General features: G+C 33.4%; 2 protein-coding genes across 2 annotated transcripts; both read left to right on the forward strand.

The window, feature by feature from the left end:
- Positions 1–1,855: 1,855 nt before the first annotated feature.
- LOC126669727 (protein BEARSKIN2) lies at positions 1,856–5,351 on the forward strand. The gene is made up of 3 exons (XM_050363273.2): positions 1,856–2,285; positions 3,194–3,471; positions 4,827–5,351. Exons 1-3 carry the CDS (start codon positions 2,105–2,107, stop codon positions 5,349–5,351), a joined length of 984 nt encoding a protein of 327 aa, XP_050219230.1. The 5' UTR covers positions 1,856–2,104.
- Positions 5,352–14,846: 9,495 nt separating this feature from the next.
- LOC126666603 (uncharacterized) lies at positions 14,847–15,743 on the forward strand. The gene is made up of 2 exons (XM_050359421.1): positions 14,847–15,175; positions 15,379–15,743. The coding sequence occupies exons 1-2, from the start codon at positions 15,062–15,064 to the stop codon at positions 15,586–15,588; spliced, it is 324 nt and encodes a 107-aa protein (XP_050215378.1). The 5' UTR covers positions 14,847–15,061; the 3' UTR covers positions 15,589–15,743.
- Positions 15,744–22,551: the final 6,808 nt, after the last annotated feature.

Here is a 22,551-nt window from a genome sequence, read left to right on the forward strand (position 1 = left end):
TGATGGACGGTTGAGATTAAGTTTTAGGGGAAATCCTAATTGGAATTTCGGTCCTCTCTTCTCCTATATATAGTGCTTTTGGACCATCACAAAATCACACCAACAAACACATAACTAAAAGATATATAGGCAAGAGGAGAGAAACTGAAACTCTTCATTATAGTATTTACTTTATTATTCCGCACTCGCAATCGCCATGGAAGGAGGTATTCTTCTATCCCTCCTTTATATTTGTCTATTTGTGATTATCATGTTGTTCAAGATCTTAGGATTCATGTAAATTAACTTACATTATATATTTACTTGTTGTTATATAACTTTTATATTTTTACTTTGATCATCTTCTTCAATTAATTTATCTCTGTTAAAAAAAGTATAAATAGCTAACTGTGAATGCACAATTTGGTATTCTAACTTAAGAGTATCAAAATTTGGGGTAATTAGTCTTGACGTTACCTAAACTATTGTTTTTTGTTTTTAATTTTGTTAGCCGAACTTTTTTTAAATTTTAGTTACCAAATTTTCATTTTTTTTAATACGAGTTTATCTGACAATAAAAGCCTCTGGCACTGTAATTTAAAATATTTGTTCTAAAAATTTGTTATGTGTGCATATTTGGTCTAAAACTTTCTCTCCAAAATAAAATTATACATATGTGATAAGTTTTTAGAGTAAAACTACCAAAATCTGATTGACACATATGTCAAAATCTGATTGCCATGAATGCATTTTATCCGGAAAAACTTATTTGAAAATACTTACAGTTTAGTAATCAAAATAAAAAGAAAAAAAAATTTGGTCACCAAAACAAATAACAATACTCTGAATACCATCACGATCAATTATCCCAAAATTTGAATTTTATTTTGTTTTATAATATTAACAAACAAAAAGGGTGTCTTAATTATTATTTATACTTGATGAAGAGGGAAAAAATCTCTTCTAAAGAAAAAGGCCTAATGACAAAAAAGAATTAAACCTTTACGATTTGTTGCAATTTAATTAAATAAAATTTTTTAATTTTTGCAATAATAGTCAAATTACAGTTTTTTTGTAACAATTGCCAAATTGGTGATCAAATTTGTCGTTTTCAATTAAAATATTGTCTATTTTTTTTTAATGATTAATAATATATTAAAAGTCATAAAAAGTGTAATTTGGCTATTATTATAACAAAAAAATACAATTTGGGTATTATTTCAAAAATTGAAAGGTTTGATTTAAATTGCTACAGGTTGTAAAGGTTTTGGCTTTTTTCGCCATTAGCAAAAGAAAAAAGAACAAAGGGTCAACGCGCCCCCTAAACTTGTAACACGGGGTCATCTAATCCAATTTATACTTTTTTGAGCAACTAACCCCAAAACTCTTCAATTTTGGCTGAAATAACCCATAATTATATTTTTAAAATGTGTAAAATATAAATCGGAGGCGATGGATGCAAAAAGGTAATTAGATATTTCCCTAATTGTTGCGATATAATTATTGTAAATCTATTTTTAAAATAAAAATATAAATTATGAGGTTATTTGATTCTAAAATGAAAAGTTTTGAGGTTAATTGTTCAAAAAAGTATAAATTGGGTTAGATGACCCCGTGTCACAAGTTCAGGGGGGGTGTTGAACCTTTGTTCAAAGAAAAAAGGTTTCCCAATTCAATCTGTTCTAATTTTTTTTGTTGAACATGAAGCAGACTGAAGAAAACCTAAATGCTTAAACCATATGAACATCAGACTAAATGGGAAATGGGTTCCAAAGGTAAACTTCTGCAAAAACTTTCGTTTGGAAATGAGTTGACGATTTGCAATAAAGAGTGATGCATCTAACGGCTGAGAGTTATGCAAGGCAATGAAACCTAGGTTGCCGTAAAAGCACTCCATTTTTTCAGACCAAACGTAAACTTAACGACATCTTTAACCAGTTGCGGCGGCGTAGTCACCGGACGTCAAACATTTCCAAATCACCATACTTTCTCATTCGTTGACTTTAATCATTTATAAACTCCTCTTCTACACCATCTTCAAGAAACCGATTGATATTTTTTTTTTATTCTTTACATCTACAGTAAACAAATATCCAGACGCGTAAAACACCAAGTTTTAGGGTTGATGGCATCATCAAATGGTGGTGGTGGCGGCGGCGGCGGCGTGCCTCCGGGTTTTCGATTCCATCCGACGGATGAAGAGTTGCTTCATTACTACTTGAAGAAGAAAATTTCATTTCAAAAGTTTGATATGGAAGTGGTTAGAGAGGTAGACTTGAACAAGATGGAGCCGTGGGAGCTACAAGGTATATATATATAGTAGTGTAATTTGTTATTCTGCTGTGTGCTCAATTTCCTTCCACTAAAATGATAGACAGTTGAGTATTAGTACGTTCTATTTAATTCCAATATTTTTGATATCTTGCAAATGTAAGGGTTAAAATTTATTTAATTACCGAGCTATAATTTTTTTATAGAATAGTGATCGAAGGTTAAAAAACAATTGTCGAATTCTAGTTTATTTACAAAACGACTATCGAATTATAAAATAAAATGGTTGTTGAATAATAGTGTTTTTCATTTACCAAAAAATATAATAGTGTTTTTACAGAACGGTTACCGAATTATAAATCTGTAACTATTTTCTAAAAAAAAGTATAATTCAACAAACACTTTTATAATTCAATAATTATTTCTGAAAAAGCTACAATTCGATAACCATTTATTAACTTTTTATAACCTCGCAATCATTTCATAAAAAGATTATAATTAAGTGTCAGTGACCTTTTTCTATATGGTAACCGTTTTATGATAAGTGATAGTTCGGTAACCACAAAAATATTTAAATCTAAATATAACAAAGACTTCTAATTTTGATATTTTAATCCAATTTAAAAAATTAACTATAATTTTATAAAATTTCGAAAATTATATAATTTGACATCTAATTTTAGCATTTTGAATGACATATTTATACATGTATTTTTTTTATTTCACTTTACTTTTATTGAAACAAAGTAGACAATATTTTATCTTAACAAAGTAGATAATATCTAAAATTTTGTCGCAATATATTGTAAATAATACAACTGTAGCCGTTTTGTTTTTATAATAACAAAGTAAATTTTGTAACTGTTTTATGGAAGAGTTATATTTGAACATTTTTATATGGGACGGATATTTTGCTAGCTAATTACTTGGGTGACATGCACAGAGAGATGTAGAATTGGAGCGACTCCACAAAATGAATGGTACTTTTTCAGCCACAAGGATAGGAAGTATCCAACAGGATCAAGGACGAATAGAGCTACAAATGCCGGGTTTTGGAAGGCAACGGGAAGAGATAAATGCATTCGGAACGTTTACAAGAAGATCGGTATGAGAAAAACCCTGGTTTTCTACAGAGGAAGAGCTCCTCATGGACAGAAGACTGACTGGATCATGCATGAGTATCGGCTTGAAGATGGGGATGATGTTGATGCAAACTCCAATGTAAGCCTTTCTTTCTAGTAGCTTAAAAGGATCATTGTTTCTCTCCTATTTTTATTATTAAACTTTAATTATAGAGATTTTTCGGGAAAAAAGATGTATTACATGACAATGGACGTTTTCTTATAACGCCCAAAATTTGTCATGTATGTATAATTTATCTAAAACTTTTCTGCTAAGATGATATTATGCATGTACAATAAGTTTTAAGACAAAAATCAATTTCCACGTTTATCTTCATCCAGAGAACTTAATAAAATTATAGTTTTGTAACTAAAATATAACAAATCTAAGTGTAATCACTAAAATGAAATAAGTCTAATGGTGTTAAAAAGTCAAACATTTTTTATTTTTTAATAATTTATCCATATCTTTCAAAAATTGTAAGTCTATCATAATTTGGATAATGCACTGGAAATCTATACAATTTGACACAATTGATTTATTTATGCCTACCTGAAATATGTAATTTTTTTTAGAAAATCAGAAAGAAAAGGAGTTGTCAATCAAAATGCCATATAGTTCACATAAATCAATTTTCAAATTTTTTATATCAAATTTGAAAAATTGAATAGATTTTATGTTATTGCTAATGAATTTTTATGATAGAATAATGAAGATTTTAAAATTGTTTCTCCAAATACGGATTTATTTGTATTAATTAAATAATTAAACTCTTCAAATTTTGTATTTGCTACTTGGATATAGTTGACATAAAATATAAAATTGTTAAAAACGGATTATAGTATTATCTAATTACTAAACTATAGACATTTTACAATAGACGTTTTACAGAATACTTAGCATTGGAGTACATTTTAATAAACAACCGTTTATTTTTGAATCAATGGAGGTTATGTTAGCAATTCAAACGAAGAATTGTTAATTTGGCAACAAACACAAACACATTGGATAATCATATAAATTTACCACAAAAGCAACTTTTAATATGTATTGCTATAGTAACATATCGTTGATGTAAAAAGTAAAATCAATTACCAATATATACTAAATGAAATGATGATAAAATCGCTATGTAAAAGACAAATAAATTAAGAAAAGACGACATTTTTTCTTGAACATTTGTTAAAACCAAACTAACATACTTTTGTATTCAGTATATATTTATCATTTCACCGTGATTATGGATATGTTAATTCATGTTACCTAGTTAAAAATGTTATTTGGTGATGAATTTCATTGTCTATCTTTTTTTTATTGGGGAGGAGCGCTTGTAGGAGGAAATGAACCCATGACCTTGACAGTTTACTGTCCAGCGCTTATACTATTTGAATTACAGCTCGTTATACTATTTGAGTTACTGCTCGTTGGTTTCATTGTCTATCTTAAATGTGCAGGAGGATGGCTGGGTAATATGTAGAGTATTTAAGAAAAAGAATCTGTTCAAAATTGTAAATGAAGGAGGAACAAGCACCAACTCATCTGATCACCACCAACTCAACAACAACAACAACACATCAATTACCATGCAACCTCGTACTTACATGCACTTACCTTTTGAACTAAACAAACCTGAACTTGCACTTCATCACTACCCACACACCATGGCTACATCTCAATATTCTATTTTCCAATCTCAAACCCTAGCTCCATCCCATACTACCAAGCTATTAGGTTACGAATACTCGAACCCCGCTAGGGATTGTGAGAGTGGAAGTGAAAGTATTAGATATGATCAAGCTGGTTTAGATGTGGGTAGTTGTGATCAAGCAACCGCTGCAGGCGGATTGAATGATCATTGGGCTATGCTTGATCGGATTGTTACTCCTCATCTTGCCGGTAATGCGAATTCGTCATCGGTTCAACCGATTAATCATCAATCGATGCGCGGGGAGATGGATTTTTGGGGCTATGAAAAATAATTAATGCTTTTAAATACTCTCTTTGTGTTTTAAAATTGCTATATATTTTTCATTTCATTTTTAAGTTAGAATGAGATGAATATTTAACCTACAAACGAAAGCTGTAATTTAATTATGTGATTTTATGTAATTTTTACTATTTGTGAAAGGTTTATTGGAAATTGTATATTACAAGTAAAATATATTCACATCGTTTTCTTTTGATAATGTGGTGTTGTTACGAGAGTAGTGTTTTATTTTTTAAGAGAGAGAGATATTTATCAAAAAACAAACAGAGAGAGATATAAAATATGATTCTTCAGATAAGTACCAATAAAAAATAAAATATTCTCAAAAATACAACGTCAAAGTTTATTTTTAAAAAAATACAATTTGTACTTTTTAAAAAAAAAATCAATATCAAAATTACGATTTTGGTTAACCAACTGTATACTAACAGGTTACTAATTATACTAAAAAATATTTTATGTTTTAAATGCACAATTTTAATTTACTAAAAAATTATTAACAATATACTGCAAATTAATTAATTATAACTTTATCATCGGTTTATTCAAAGTTCACTAACGGCGTACTAAAAATAAAATTTATAATTTTTTTTAAAGTTACAATTTGTTTAAAATAGACAACCAACAGTTTACTAACGCTTTATTAATAATATATTCAAAATAAAACTTATTACATGTTAAACAACTGTTTATCCAAAGTTAATCATTGGTTAACCAACACCCAAAACACTATAGATATACCAAGAGTGCCGCATCCATATTCTCATAAGCATTTCTTCAAACAATAAGAGTGCAGTATCAAAATCGGACCACCACCGACAACTACCATCCTCCACAACCATCAAATCATACAACATGTCACGACCCGATTTTCACCTGAAACTCGAACTGAGACCAGCGCTAGGGAATGGGAGTGGTTGCTCCAAAACCCGTAGCAAGCCTAAAAATCTTATAAATTTTTCGCAAATGAAGACCATACATCACATATGATCTGTTTTTAGAAAACATCGTTAAATCATTTTCTCGTTTAACGAAAATACATTTCTGAAAACATGTTCGTAAAATCCCGATTGTATTTCAAGAAGTGAGAGCGTAAACATCATTCTCTTATGACGTAGCTTATGTTCTGTTTCCAATACAATACTAAAATGCTATTAACACAAAACCAGTGTACCTCTTTAAAGAATTGGTACAAGCATTTTAAAAAACACAAAGCTTTGAAATCATATATCATATACAGTAGTTCAAATTAGAGTTTATCAAAATAAGTTTGAACTACTGTAAACAGAAAGTTAACCATTGGTTAACAAGGTACACAATTGCTATATCAAAATCCAGACGGTCTTCTTTTGCCTATTCCAAAATCCTTAGGATCTCCAGGAATCCACAACTTGGTCTTCTTTTGCCTATTCTAATGGCGGTCGGAGTCCTCTTGATCAGTTCCTTCAAAATCCAGACGGTCTTGATCCATGTCCTTGATGCCATCCTCAAATGTATGAGTAGAATCATTGTTCTTTGAAGGAGTCCTCTTTTCTGTTTGTCTTCCAGAATAAACATTTTTCGCATTCGCTTGTATTGAGCGCTTTGCTCCAATCGGTGCACAAGTAGACACAACATCACAATGCAAAATTGCATTAGTGGCGGCTTCAAAAATGTCTCTCCCGCATTCTTAGTTTTCAGTTTGATGACTTTCCTTGATTCTTTTACTGGTGTCTTTAGCCATTTTCTAGACCACCAATCAAAGTAATCCTTGGTAAGAAAAGTTTTTCCATCATCTGGAAGGTAGGAAGCTTTATTCTTGCTAGAGTCAAAGATCTAGTGCAGGATTGCCAAAGGCGAACTATTTGCTCCAAATTCAAACCTTCCAAGTGCTGTTTGAGATCACCGGGAATGTCTTGGTAAAATTTGAATTGTATGTTGAATCGATGATGGCTGTAGGGTTCATAAATGTAGAAGTGATCGAGTCGTGCAACCAAATAACTCGATCTAAGACTAACAAGGTACTTCCAGTAACCAAGGGGCAAGTCTTTATCATCAGTTAAGGTCATTTTGTTTGTCGAAGGAATAATTAGCTACGCTGGATTTTTAAATAAAGCAAGGGCAGTTAAATCTTCAAAAGTACGAGCCATTCTCTCACTAGTATAAGAGGTCATTAAGGGAACTCGTTTGCCATTTGAAGTAAAATGTGTCTCAAATCGATAAACAAGCCATCCATAAACATAATGAGTGAGAAAAGAAACTGCACAATACTTGAAGTCGGATGCATTCGAAATTCCTCTTAGGCCATGATAAATGCTTGCTAATACTGGAACTGCCCAGCAAAAATGACAAGAGGTTGCCATCATACTTGCAACTTTGAAAGTGCTTGGGCGAATTAAGCCTACGTCTTTTTCGGGAAGCACAAACTTACAAAGCCAACAAGATAAGTAAACAGCCAAGTAAACTTCTTCTCGGTCACTAGCTTTGACATGAAGATTAGAGAATGGCTTGTACCATCCTTTTGCCCAACGTTAGCATTTGTCAATGACACCAGAAGGATTATAGGTCTCTTTTGGTCTTGCATTGCTCTTCTTATTATCTTTTTTTAGGCTCTCTATATCTTGAAGGGACACAAAACCAACATTTGATCCAATCGCTGATGGTCATCTCGTAACGGTCACCCATTTTCTTGCAGTTTTTATAGAAAGCGATAAATAAGAACTTGCAGCTTATGGATAGAGAAGACTTTCCATCATGATCAATCCCATCTAATTCATTTGCAGATGGGACGACTTCATCATAAAAAGAACCATCTATCGAAAGACCACCAAGCATCTTCATGTCCCACAAAAAGATGGATTCTTCTCCTTTAGCAGTACAAAGTGTGTTTAAGATCCCAATGCTCATAAAAGCCGCGCATGACATTCTCCTTAAAATCATAAGTAAAGAGTGAAGCAAAGATAGGTGCATATAGATGAGATGAAGTCATATTATGCTCATTGCTTGCTAATATATCCTCCGCTTATCCCAATAGCATTCGATGTCAGTAGCTCCAACGAAGAATGAAGAAGATGACCCCCATGATACATCTCCATTTTGGATGCGATGCCTTAGAAGTTGTAGCGCGCCATGTGAACATGAAGTCTTATGAAGAGATGATAGTAGCAATGTGACCCTTGAAGATTTGGTGATAGTGTTGTCGCCACCATAAGTTTCTCGCGCCGTCTGTAGACTCCAGGAAGAAAGATGAAGACCGCAATTTGAAGAAGACCAAGTGAGGGCATGACGACCGATAACAGGAGTGTAGACCACAAGTGTAGTACCCTCCTTGTGAAGTTTTGTTGTCTAAGATATGAAGATTTTTCGAAGATTAAGATGTAGTTTCCTTGAAGACGACTATTTTGAAGTATAAAATGCAATTTTGACGATTGATTGAAGAGTCCAAAATATGCATTCTAAAAAAATTCAGATGGAGTAAAAATGCTTCAATATGTAGAGTAATAAAGTCCTTAAAATCTGCAAGCTCACACAAGCAACAATACTACACTAAAAAAATACAAAATTAGTTAGAATCAAGCCATGTTGGATTAATTCATCGAGCACATGTCAAATAAAAAAAAGTGACCAAAAGAAAAAAAATATGTACAGTTAAAAAAATCATGTACATATGGCATAGTCATTTGTATGGTTTATAATGAACAGTCCTATTCCATAAACAAAAGTGATAAAAATGGAAAAAGCGAGCCAATAAACATACAATCCGTGTCCAACAAATTCAGCCACTGTAGCATCATATTTTGATAAAAAAAAGGGGGGGGGATAGAAAAATTTATTTGCATGAGAAAGCATGCATTTAGAAAAAGAAAAGATGGTACTTCTATACATGAGATATTTGTTTCATAAATTCATGAGGTCTCATACAACAACAGGTTATGCACGAATAACTTCAATAATCTGAGCATCCGATAAAATAAATCACTTTTCTTTGGTAAAATATGTGCTTGTGGAAAAGGGGAGGTGAATGTCATTACACACTAAACAATATTGTGCAGTGTTTTTCTTTCTTTGAATAAAAAAAAAGAAGAAGAAAGAAAAAGAAATTCAAAGCCATACAAATTAAAGGGTGATGACGGCTTCAAGAATTATGATCATCTGGAAGAAAAAAAAGTTACATACGTCAAGTCAAGCAAATAAAAGAGAAAGATAACAAACAATTTGAAACTATTTCTCATCGAAATTGAGCTTAAAAAAATAAATTTTAAATTAAGAGGGTGGAACGTGTTTTTCGCCGAGTTTTTTTAATTCGATGGAACATCTCCCCGTACACCTTCCGTATGAAGCTATGATGGCAGGACCTGTTCAGTATCGTTAAATGTATCCGTTTGAAAGGTACTACATCTACAGTTCTATTTCATCGATCGAGCGGTTGGTACATGAACTAATTATTTGATTATGCAGATACCTGAGAAAACTCAAAAATAAGGTCTCGAATAAAGGCAGAGTGGAAGGAAGCATCAGCAGCGGATATCTATTAGAGGAAACAGCGAAATTTGCATCTTTCTATTTCAAGGATGATGATCCGATGCTACCATGTCGGATGCAAAGAAATGAAGTTTACGAAATGGACGTTGATGATGATGTCGACAGATTATCTATTTTCAAACCGAAAGGGTGACTTATCGGTGCTTGTCGGAACAGATATCTGGATGATGCTGAATATAATGCTGCCCGAAGCTATATCCTTCTGAATTGCACTGAAATTGAACCTTTCAGAGAGTATGTCTTAATATACACATTTAAGTTCAATATTGAAGAATTTTATACAAATTGTATTAATTCGCTCGTATTCTTGTAAATACAGTTTTTGAAGGCGAGTTGTATGAAATCAACCCCGAAATCACACAGACCAAAGTTGTAGTCAAGTTGGAGAGTGAATTCGCATTTTGGTTCGAGCAATATGTAAGTATTTATGTCGTTTTATCGTCGTAGTTGTATATATTATCGTGTTGATCCGTATAAATAATTGTGCTACAGGTGAAAGACCCAACTGTCTGTACCAATCCCTATATTCTAAGTCTTGTAGAAGGACCGCTTAGATCGGTCAAAACATTCAAGGGGTACTGTGTGAACGGGTTTAAATTCAATACTGAAGAATATGGGGAGGATCGGGTTACAATGAATAGCGGAGTTTGTGTAAAAGGATCACTCTACGGCCCGGCTGAAAGCGACTTTTATGGAGTGTTGACTGACATTATCGAGTTAGAGTATCCAGCTCTACCGATAAAAAGGACGGTCTTATTTAAATGTAATTGGTTTGATCCTACGAAAAAGGTTGGTATGTTAGCCCATCCTCGGTATAACATAGTGGATGTTAATCACAGAAAGAGGTACAACAAATATGAACCTTTCATTTTAGCTGAACAGTCCGATCAAGTACATTACTTACCTTATCTAGCAAAAGGCGAGACAAGAAAGACTGGTGGGCAGTATGCAAGATAAAAGCTCGCTCTGAGCTAGACATGCCTGAAACAACTGTTCCAGGTTTTCAAGATGATAGTGCAGATCATCCGCTCGATGTCATAACAAATGAAGAACCGACAAATTTAGTTGATCTGAATGGCGAGGCGGACGAGGCTGCATTACACAACCCTCCATTAGTAGAGACGGAAGATGATTATCCACCATCTTCATCAGACGATGATGACATTGGAGTGGCAGATAATATAGAAATTATCTATATTATCTGATTATAGTATTATGTGATTACTAAACTATAGACATTTTACAATAGACGTTTTACAATAGACGTTTTACAGAATAGTTAGCATTGGAGTACATTTTAATAAATAACCGTTTATTTTTGAATCAATGGAGGTTACGTTAGCAATTCAAACGAAGAATAGCTATTTTGGCAACAAACACAAACACATTGGATAATTATATAAATTTACCACAAAAGCAACTTTTAATATGTATTGCTATAGTAACATACCGTTGATGTAAAAAGTAAAATCAATTACCAATATATACTAAATGAAATGATAATAAAATCACTATGTAAAAGACAAATAAATTAAGAAAAGACGACATTTTTTCTTGCACATTTGTTAAAACCAAACTAACATACTTTTGTATTCAGTATATATTTATCATTTCACCGTGATTATGGATATGTTAATTCATGTTACCTAGTTAAAAATGTTATTTGGTGATGAATTTCATTGTCTATCTCTTTTTTTTATTGGGGAGGAGCGCTTGTAGGAGGAAATGAACCCATGACCTTGACAGTTTACTGTCCAGCGCTTATACTATTTGAATCACAGCTCGTTATACTATTTGAGTTACAGCTCGTTGGTTTCATTGTTTATCTTAAATTTGCAGGAGGATGGCTGGGTAATATGTAGAGTATTTAAGAAAAAGAATCTGTTCAAAATTGTAAATGAAGGAGGAACAAGCACCAACTCATCTGATCACCACCAACTCAACAACAACAACAACACATCAATTACCATGCAACCTCGTAGTTACATGCACTTACCTTTTGAACTAAACAAACCTGAACTTGCACTTCATCACTACCCACACACCATGGCTACATCTCAATATTCTATTTTCCAATCTCAAACCCTAGCTCCATCCCATACTACCAAGCTATTAGGTTACGAATACTCGAACCCCGCTAGGGATTGTGAAAGTGGAAGTGAAAGTATTAGATATGATCAAGCTGGTTTAGATGTGGGGAGTTGTGATCAAGCAACCGCTGCAGGCGGATTGAATGATCATTGGGCTATGCTTGATCGGATTGTTACTCCTCATCTTGCCGGTAATGCGAATCCGTCATCCGTTCAACCGATTAATCACCACTCGATGCGCGGGGAGATGGATTTTTGGGGCTATGAAAAATAATTAATGCTTTTAAATACTCTCTTTGTGTTTTAAAATTGCTATATATTTTTCATTTCATTTTTAAGTAAGAATGAGATGAATATTTAAACTACAAAAAAAACCTGTAATTTAATTATGTGATTTTATGTAATTTTTTCTATTTGTGAAAGATTTATTGGAAATTGTATATTACAAGTAAAATCTATTCACATCGTTTTATTTTTATAATGTGGTGCTGTTAATTATGAGAATAGTGTTTTATTTTTTAAGAGAGATAGAGATATTTATCAAAAAAAACAGAGATAAATATAAATAGGTCTCTTTAGATAAGTATTTATAAAAAGATAAAATATTCTTAAAAATACAACGTCAAAGTTTGTTTTAAAAAATAGGCAAAAGATATAAAAAAAATCCTCGTAGTTTTCACAAAAGTACAGATAAGTCCTTTAAGTTTTTTGGGTATAATTAAACCCTCTTATTTTCAAATAGAACAAATAACTCTTTTCGTCCAACATCATTAGAACTACTCATTAATGGCTGACATGTTTCTTATAATCATATAGGAAAAAAGTTCAAAAATAATTTTAATGATTAAAATATGTACCAAAAATTTGAGGGGGTAAGTGTCCCAAAAGTAAATTAAAAGGGTTTATTTGTTCGATTTTAAAACAACGAGGGTTTAATTGTTCAATATTAAAAACACGAGGACATAATTGTGCCCAAAAAAAGTAAAAGGGTTGATCTGTACTTTTGAAAAAAATCGAGGGTTTTTTTGTACCTTCTGCCTACAAACATACAATTTGTACCCTTTTTGCAAAAATATTGTTTTTTAATATTAAAAATATGATTTTGGTTAACCAACAGTATACTAACAGGTTACTAACTATACTACAAAATAATTTATGTTTTAAATACACAATTTTAGTTTACTAAAAAATTATTAATGATATACTACAAAATTAATTAATTATAACTTTATTAGCGGTTTACTCAAAGTTCGCTAATGGTGTACAAAAAATAAAATTAATAATTTTCTTAAAAGGTACAATTTATTTATACACAATTAAAGTTCACTAATAGTTTACTAAAGATTTATTAATGATATATTCAAAATAAAATTTATTACAAGTTAAAGAACTGTTTACCTAAAGTTAACCATTAGTTAACCAACACCAAAAATACTACAGATACATCAAGAGTGCCGCATCCATATTCTCATTTCTTCAAACACTAAGAGTGCGGCACCAAAATCGGATCACCACCGACAACCACCATCCTCCACAACCATCACATCAGACAATAATTAAAATCATGCACAAAGAAATTATATGAAAAAACAGGATAATCATTATAGAACAGCCGCCGCCATCATCGAAAAAGCAGAACAGTCGCCGTCTCCACTGGTGGTGACACTGTTGATTGTGGTAGATGAAGATCTATATGCAACCACCAAAATTATATCCTTCTACGCTCTCTCTACCAACAAATCTCATCTCTCGCACTTACAGTCTCCAATACTGACACTATTAGAAAACATTCGATTAGCGACGGATTTTAAATCCATCGCTAAAATCTAATTTAGCGACGGATTTAGCAACGGAATTGAAATCCATCGCTAAATCCTAAAAAAAAATTGGCGGGATGAAGCCCGCCATTTTTTGTCACTTTTAGCGACGGCTTTTATAATCTGTCGCTAAAAGTAAGACATTTAGCGACGGAATATTACATCTGTCGCTAAATGCTTACTTTTAGCGACCGATTGTGAAATTCGTTGCTAAAAGTATTTTTTTTATTAAAATAATTATATTAGAATGCGAGAGTAAAGTGTAAAAATAATAATTTGTTTTTTAATTAATTATTAAAATATTATATATCAATTATTTATTTAAAAATAATTAGTATGAAAAAATAATTATTTTATAATACGGAAGTAAATTGCGAGAGTAACTTTTTATGACTTTGAGTTATATTTAAATATAATATACATAGATATATAACAAGAATCTGAGTTGGTTAAAATGGAGTTACGTGTGGGAAAACTACAGGGTTAAAAAGGATTAGGTGGGAGCAATGTGAAGGATGGGTGACCTATTGGAAAATTCGGAAATTTGCAAAAATTGTGGGTGTGTAACAGTGTGTGGTGTATAGCGGGTGGGTGGGTGACGGTGGGCGACCGATTAAATTATAATTCATTTTACGATTTTAATTAAAAATTAATTTTTTTTATTTTTTTTTATTTTTAAAAATTAGTGACGGACTTAAATATGTAACTAACTCCGTCGCTAATTTTTTTTAAATCCGTCGCAATTTTTTTTTACGCGACGGATTTAGCATAAAAAGCTTGGTATATTTAGCCCAATTATAAGCTTCAACATTAGCCGATCGCAAAATGTAGGGTTAAAGATTCTGGGGGTCACTGTACTTTCCCAAAGTTACAAAATGGTCACCGAACTAAAAAACGTAACAAAATGATCACCGAACTATTGATAAGTGAACCTCCGGTGGTCTTTAAATGAATCCCGCCAAATTATGCAGACGTGGCTACCGGTTGCTGACTCACCCCCACTCCTATTTTTCCATGTCATTCTTAATTTTTTTTTTTACACATCATCATTTCCCTCACTCTCCTCTATTTGATTCAGTTGCAAAAAAAATTCCCCAAATCACAACCTCTAACCCTAAATCACAGAACCAATTCATCATCCCTGCCCCGAGCTTTAATTTTTCGACCCAACCTGTTAATTACCCAAATCAAAACCTCTAACCCTAAATCACAAAACCAATTCATCATCCCTACCCCGAGCTTTAATTTTTCGACCCAACCTGTTAACAAAATCGATGGCTGACAGATTCTATCTTCCCAAATGTAGATGCGGCGACCTCTCAATTTTGCGAACGTCTTGGACCGAAGCAAACCCAGGTAGAAGATTTTTTGGTTGCAACAGATACGAGGTAATTTGTTATTGGGTATATTTGAATTGTGTTCAATTTTGTGTCCGGTCTTTGTTATTGGGTATATTTGAATTGTGTTCAATTTTGTGTCCCGTCATGTTAGAATCGATGAGGGTTTGAGATTAGAATTTGTCACTTCAGTTTAGTTGTTGTCGTTTTTGATTTTGTTTAATTATGTTAATGTTTCACATGTTTCATGTTAGAATGGAGGGCGTTGTGATTTCTTCCAGTGGTTTGATCCTCCAATGCCATATAAAATTGTGGGGTTGCTGCACAAAGATGATACCTGTTGTGAGCACAAGAGCAAGGAAGAGAAGACTAAGAAGCTTTCATGGATGCAAATGTTGTTTGTGCTGCTAATTGGAATTGTTGTTGGCAGACTGAGCTCTGCAGCCGGTTGTAATGCAAACTAGCTCTAAGCTGCAGATTATAATGTTAGAATAAGCAAAAATGTATGGTTGGCAGTAATGTAATGAAATGGTGATTTGCTCTTAGCTTGTAAAATGGTCACATTTTGTTAAATGTAATTGAATTTAACATAATAGAAAGAAACCTGTTATCTTTGCAATCATGTCTCCTGTTACTTGAAGCTAAACTGTATTAACAATTAACATTCACAAAGCACTAACACCTTGAAATAAGGAAAATAGAACTTAATATTATAAAAATAAGTTTACATACACATCATATTCTGCCCACTAGCAACAGACAGGGAGAAAGTGTAAAGTATTCAAAAGGGTTGGCCCTACATTTACTCATACTAGCAAAAAAATTGCACAACCAACAAAATAGCACAGCACACAAGGCTGGCAAAACAGTCAAGATGGTCCCCAACATTAACTAGTGGCCTGTACCACCATATGTATGAGTAAATGCATAAAAAAAAAACAGTAAAGTCTTCATTTTCCTGTTGGTATCCAGATTTTCCTTTTCTTATCCTCTCTATCCTTCTTGTAAGTGGACAGAGGAGCTCTGAGTGCTGCTATAACTTCTTCTTGTGATCTTAGCTGCTTCCCTTTGTTCTTAGCTGTTGCTGGTGCTTCCTTAGCCTTTCCCTTCAGCTTGTCACTTGCAAACAATCTCCTTGCTGTTGGCTTAGTGGTTATTCTGGTTGGATCTGCCTCATGTGCCAGATCTACAATCTCAGCCAAATTCTTCCATTTCCCTAACAAGGGATCCTCATCTGGTGTCAAGTTCTGCATCTAAAAACTCAACAATATATCATACATATTGACAAGAATGTATAAGAATATGTTACAATATGATTATACAGTGTAAGCTTACCTGTGACAGAAGGACTTCTTGTGTTATAATATCAGGCATTTGTGGTTCAGGTGCAGGAGGTGCTTCAACCTCAGGTGCAGGAGGTGCTTGTGCAGGTGCTGGTTCTGGTTCAGGTGCAGGAGGTGCTTCAACTTCAGCTTCAACTTGAGGAGGTGATGGTGCTGGTGCTGGTTCTGGTGCTGGTGCTGGATGTGCATTAGGATACCTGCTTGAACCCTGCAGCAAACCTAATATTTAGTATAAATGTAAACAAATATTTATGTTAAACAAGACAATCATTGTTTTTATCTTACATCTGGCATCCACTGAACTGTTCTTGGAGGGCCAATAATCTGAGCAGTAGTCCCTCTTGCAAGTCCAGCAGTTGTACTTGTAGATCCTCTGTGAACTCCAGCAGTTTGACTTGTAGATCCTCTGTGAACTCCAGCAATTTGACTTGTAGGTCCTCTTTGAACTCCAGCATTCCCACTTGTACGTGGTGCACTTTGACCTGTGCAGCTTCTTTTATTATGGCCCCTCCCTCCACAGTTAGTGCATCTCATAATACGACCCTTTCTTGAAATCCTTACAGGTTCTATGGCATCTATGGCCTCTCCTTCTCCTCTAGGACCATGTCCTCCACGTTGAAGTTCATCAGCTTCCCTCTTTCGCAACAATGCTTTCCTTCCTCTTTTCATGTTAACTGCTTCTGGAGGTATGATACTTGGCAAATTGCTCTTAGGCCACATTTGTTTTCCATTTGTAGGATTGAGGAAATGGCTATAAATTCTCAAGTAAGTTTCTACCTTGTAGCATTCATGCAGGTACTTTTCTGGACTTCTGTCATTGTTTAGGTTCATGGCTGAAATGGCATGGTGGCAAGGAATACCAGTCAATTGCCACCTTCTGCAGGAGCATGTTTGCTCTTTCTTGTCCACAACAAACTGCCCATCACCCCCTACAACCTGGTATTTGTCACCACCAGACCAATCTGCCCTGTAGTACCAGCTAACTTTCTTAGCCTTCTCTAATTTCTTTAAAATCTTAGGACAGAATTCCTCCACTGATCTCAGCATCAAACTCCTTTTCTTTTGGATCCTTTTCATCAATAAGGTCCTAATGATTTCATTCATGGTTATGAACCCTTTTGTCCTAGCATCTAGAATGAAACTATTGAAACACTCACATAGATTGTTTAGTAGCATGTCACACTTAAATCTTTCATCAAACTGAGACCTAGTCCACTTTCCATTTGTAATTTTCCCTAAATATGTAGAAGCACCTACAGACAGTTCACCTAACACTTTCATCTCCTCATTAAACTTAACCTCATAACTAGACCTAGCACATCTCCACAAACCATCTTTTAGAGCCTTCCCCTTAAACCTTTGTCTATAGTTAGTTAAGATGTGCCTCACACAAAATCTGTGTTCAGCATTTGGAAAAAGAGCTTCAACTGCAGGAATCAGTCCCTAATTTAATCATTACCAACCAAACAAATAAACACAAGTCACACACAGAAGTTGAATATATGTCAAAGCAATCTAAGCACAATAGCAAACTAAACAAATGACAAGTTAAATCCAAGTAGTCTAAGCACAATAGCAATGTAAGCACAGTACATGTTAAATCCAAGCAGTCTAAGCACAATAGCAATGTAAGCACAGTACATGTTAAATCCTAAAGCACAAGACTAATCAAATAAAAAAACAAGTTAAATCTAACACACCTAAGTGTACATACCTTCTGTATATCGCTCATAAATGCCCAATCCATGCTTTGGTTGATATCCAGATCATCTGCAAGCAATCCCAAGAACCACATCCAGTTTTCTTTGGTTTCTTTATCGACAATTGCCCATGCAACTGGATAGATGCAGTCATTTGCATCTATCCCAACAGCAGTAAGAAGTTGCATACCAAAGAGGCCCTTCAGCCAGCAACCATCAACCGAAATCACATTTCTACACCCATCTTTAAATCCATCTCTCAAGGGTGCCAAGCATACGTACATTCCCCTAAAGACACAATTTTATTGCTTGAACATGATTGTTGAGGTAGGGTGTGTCCTCATAAGCTCAAGCCTGTAGTCATAAAGCAAACTAATTTGCTCTGTCTCATCCCCATTGATAAATTCCAGAGCTGCCTTCTTTGCTCTGTATGCAACAGTCTTTGAGATTTCACATTTTTGATTTTCCCTGACTGCTTGCATAATCCCTTCTAGCTTCCATGTTGGGTCTGCCCTAAATTGCTCAAGGTACTCCTTGGACAGCCACTTTGTATTTACATGTCTGATGTTGTGATCCCTAGCACATGTATGGGTGAGGACTCCTGTTTTGATCTGCACAGTTGGATTGTCTGCACTCACCAAAGAAGCCCAGAGGTAGAATGGACATGTTTTCTTGCACTTTGCCTTGCATCTCTGCTTGTTATTTGGTTTGAAGTTGATGACATATCTATTTTTAATTCCATAGTTTTTGCAAGCCTCTTTAAATTGTTGAAAGCTGCTGAATGTCATTCCCATTTCTAACTTAGGATCACTCATATTCTCTTCCATAAAATCTGGAAACCTTGGCCTGGATAGCCCTTCGTTGTCACTGTCAGAGCATGACACCAACTGCTCTGAAATTGCATATTCAGATGAAGGACAATCTACTACATGTTCTTCTGCAGCCCCCTCATTGGCAACACTCCCAACTAAATTGCTACCTGCAGAAGCATCATTCTGTGCAGAATTTTTAGATTCTCCTACTTTGAAAGACTCAGAATCCAGTGAGACAATCTCTTCTATATCCTCGTCATCATTGAATGAATAATCAGAATCATACAGATCACTTTCGCTGATATCCACAATTTCTGGTCCATTCAAATTCACAGCTGGTACCGTAGTTAGGAGCCTAGCCTCAACAATTACAATCCTAGAAGGACCTACTGATGCAGCCATTGTAAGCACATCATTGTCTGTTGCCAACTCTCTTAAAGGATTATCACCTGGTAGCATCCAAAAGTACCTGTACTCACCATCTCCTACTCCTAAAGCTTGTCCCATATCTATGATTTCAATCCTTGACAAGTGATATGCACAACACCAATCAATGTATCCTAATACTCTTTGTGTTGTCTCACCAGCAGTGTCTATAGTCACTTTGAAATATCGAATTGTAAAATATTCAGACTGAGGAGCTGCAATCATAACACAATTAATGCAACCAGTAAGAACACAGCCCTAATTGCAAAATGCAACCGTAATTGAATAATGTAACCCTAATTAAAAAATTGAACCCCAATTTCAAAATAAAACTCTAATTAGGAACCCTAATTTCTTTAATAAACCCACATTCATAACAGTAATTTCAAAAAATAAACCACATTCAGAACCCTAATTTCAAAAAAAAACCCACATTCAGAACCCTAATTTCAAAAGAAACCCTAACTGCCTGCAAAACCCATATTCAGAACACACCTAACAATACCCCATTTTCAAAATAATCAAAAACGAAAGCACAGTACATGAGAGACGTTTAACTTACCAAACACAGGACCATCGTCACGGTCAAAGCGTGGAACCCACTGAGCCATAGCCATTGAACCCAAACGATCAGCACAGTACAGCAGCGTTTAAAGAGAAACTGAAATGAAAAGGAAAGAGTTTTAGGCAAACTGAAATGAAGTGAAAGATTAGAAATTTGTAAGAGAAACACGTTTTTTGGGAATCAGGGCAATAATTGGAGGGAAATGAGGTGTAATGTGATGTGTAAAAAAAAGAAATTAAGAATGACATGGAAAAATAGGAGTGGGGGTGAGTCAGCAACCGGTAGCCACGTCTGCATAATTTGGCCGGAATTCATTTAAAGACCACCGGAGGTTCACTTATCAATAGTTCGGTGATCATTTTGTTACGTTTTTTAATTCGGTGACCATTTTGTAACTTTGGGAAAGTACAGTGACCCCCAGAATCTTTAACCCCAAAATGTAACTAAACATCGTCTTCTTAACTAGCTTGAAACTTTTCCACGGCTGAAAAACTCTGGGATGTGACCTTTTGTTTCTAGATTTCAATATAAAACAGAGGATGAAACAAAAGAACTAGATTGAAGAATCTAAATCCATGGCAATTAACCCTTGAATGATTATTTTCAACATTAAAAGAAATGAATGGATATATTGTTTCCCAAGTAGACCGAAAGCTGAGAGGAAAAGTAATGAAATTGAGATTGGTAGTAAAAGTCAGTGGAAAAGTAAATGCGTAATGGCTTTGCCTTAATCACACAAAGCACAACCAATAACTAGATGTAGTCTGAAATTGAGATTGGTAGTAAAAGGAATCAAATTATGTAGGCATTGCCAAATAAATTTTTTAATTTTTTTAGGAAGTTTACAAAAATAGTGTTAAAAGTATAAACATTAAGTTATGTTTTATGATTGGAAAAACCCATACTCAGGTTTTCGTACTTTTTATTTTTAATTTACTTGGTCCTGTTAAAAAAATTGTTTACTTAGGCTCGGGTAGGCTTGAGCCCGGACTGCCGTCGGGAAGCGGAAGGACTTGGACCGTATCTCAGTGAAGGCCGAGTTGGATTTGAAGTTTTAGCCATGGCTGGCAGCCTGGCAGCAAGGCTGCTGCAATGAAGAAAATTAGGTTTTCAAAAGGACCGAACGACATCGTTCGGTCCTTTTCTTTTAATTAATAAATATAAGGAATAGCGCCAAATGTACCGTTGCTATTTCACTTTTTTAAAAAAAATTGTGGTCCCGTTTGAGCTGTTTAAGGAATTAAAAATTATCCTCATTAATCCCACTATACCACCAACTAATCAAACTCTTTACTTAATTAAACCCTTAGTTTATTTCATGAAATTGTCCACTAAAACCATTAAATTTTTATTTACTCCCTAAAATTCTAAACTAAATCATATACACATTTATTTAAAAATTCAATCTAATTTCTCTAATTTTAATTTGTTTTTCAAAATCGAACAATCTCTATTTTAAAATAAGTTATTGTAATTTTTTTTATTTATATGAATAAATTTTATTTATATATTTATAATATTATGGAATAACTAAATTGACTTGATTTTCTTAGGTTTTTCCACTTAATTTATTCATGATAAATCAAAAAAGTGATTAAGCTATAATAGTATGTATTTTTAATTATTGACATTTTATTTTACTTTGTTGATAAAAAATTGGTGAATTTTATTATTTAGATATTTTTGTGAATGTTTTAAAAAAATAACTTGATGAAAACCAATTAAAACTAATTTAATTTAGATTATCGATAATGTTATTATTAGAACACAAAAAAATGTAAAATCTTGTAATAAAGTAGATAATAACTTCGGGAGAAACATATTTTTGTTAATATTGATAACGAGTCAATTCTACAACGCTTTTAAGTTATGTAGATGAGAAAAATACAATTGTCTCGCCGTGGTTGAAACTAATGTAAAAGTCTATTATAATATCTAGTTTTGTTTTTACGAAATATTGCTAGGAAAAAAATCGTTTCGGGTTTAAAACTCTTTAACTTCTTAAATAAAATGGTTAGAAAATCTGTTCTCGGTAAAATAAATTATATAAAAATAAATTTATATATTTATTAATTACATTAGCTCGGGCTGGAAAAAAAATTTCTGGTTCCGCCACTGATTACGTCCAGCCAATTTTATTGAAAATTCAAAATCATTTAAAATAGTTCCAATACCTTTGTTTACAATAACTCTTCAATTTCCACTTGTCAAAAGAAAATTATATAAATATTTTCTTTCACGAAAAGAGTTGCTCGATGTATAACATACATTCATGAAGCATGCTCTAATCACATTTTTTTTATTTTACATTTCATATATTACTTGAGTTTTCAATGAATTTCTAAATATGCAGTGCGATGATATATTTATTTTGCATGCATACTATAACTAATTGGACACAATTTCGTATAAAACTCTTTTATAAATCATTTTTGTACTTCTTTTAATAAGGAGAAAATTACAGGAAAATTCCAAAAACGGAGATAATTAACAAAAATGCTAAGTGATCTTATTTCTTTCAATCAATGCTAATTTGGTTTTACAAATAAAAGCTTAAAACGGTAACTTATTACAAAGAATA

Source organism: Mercurialis annua, linkage group LG2 (genome assembly GCF_937616625.2).
Source record: "Mercurialis annua linkage group LG2, ddMerAnnu1.2, whole genome shotgun sequence".
NCBI classification, from domain to species: domain Eukaryota; kingdom Viridiplantae; phylum Streptophyta; class Magnoliopsida; order Malpighiales; family Euphorbiaceae; genus Mercurialis; species Mercurialis annua.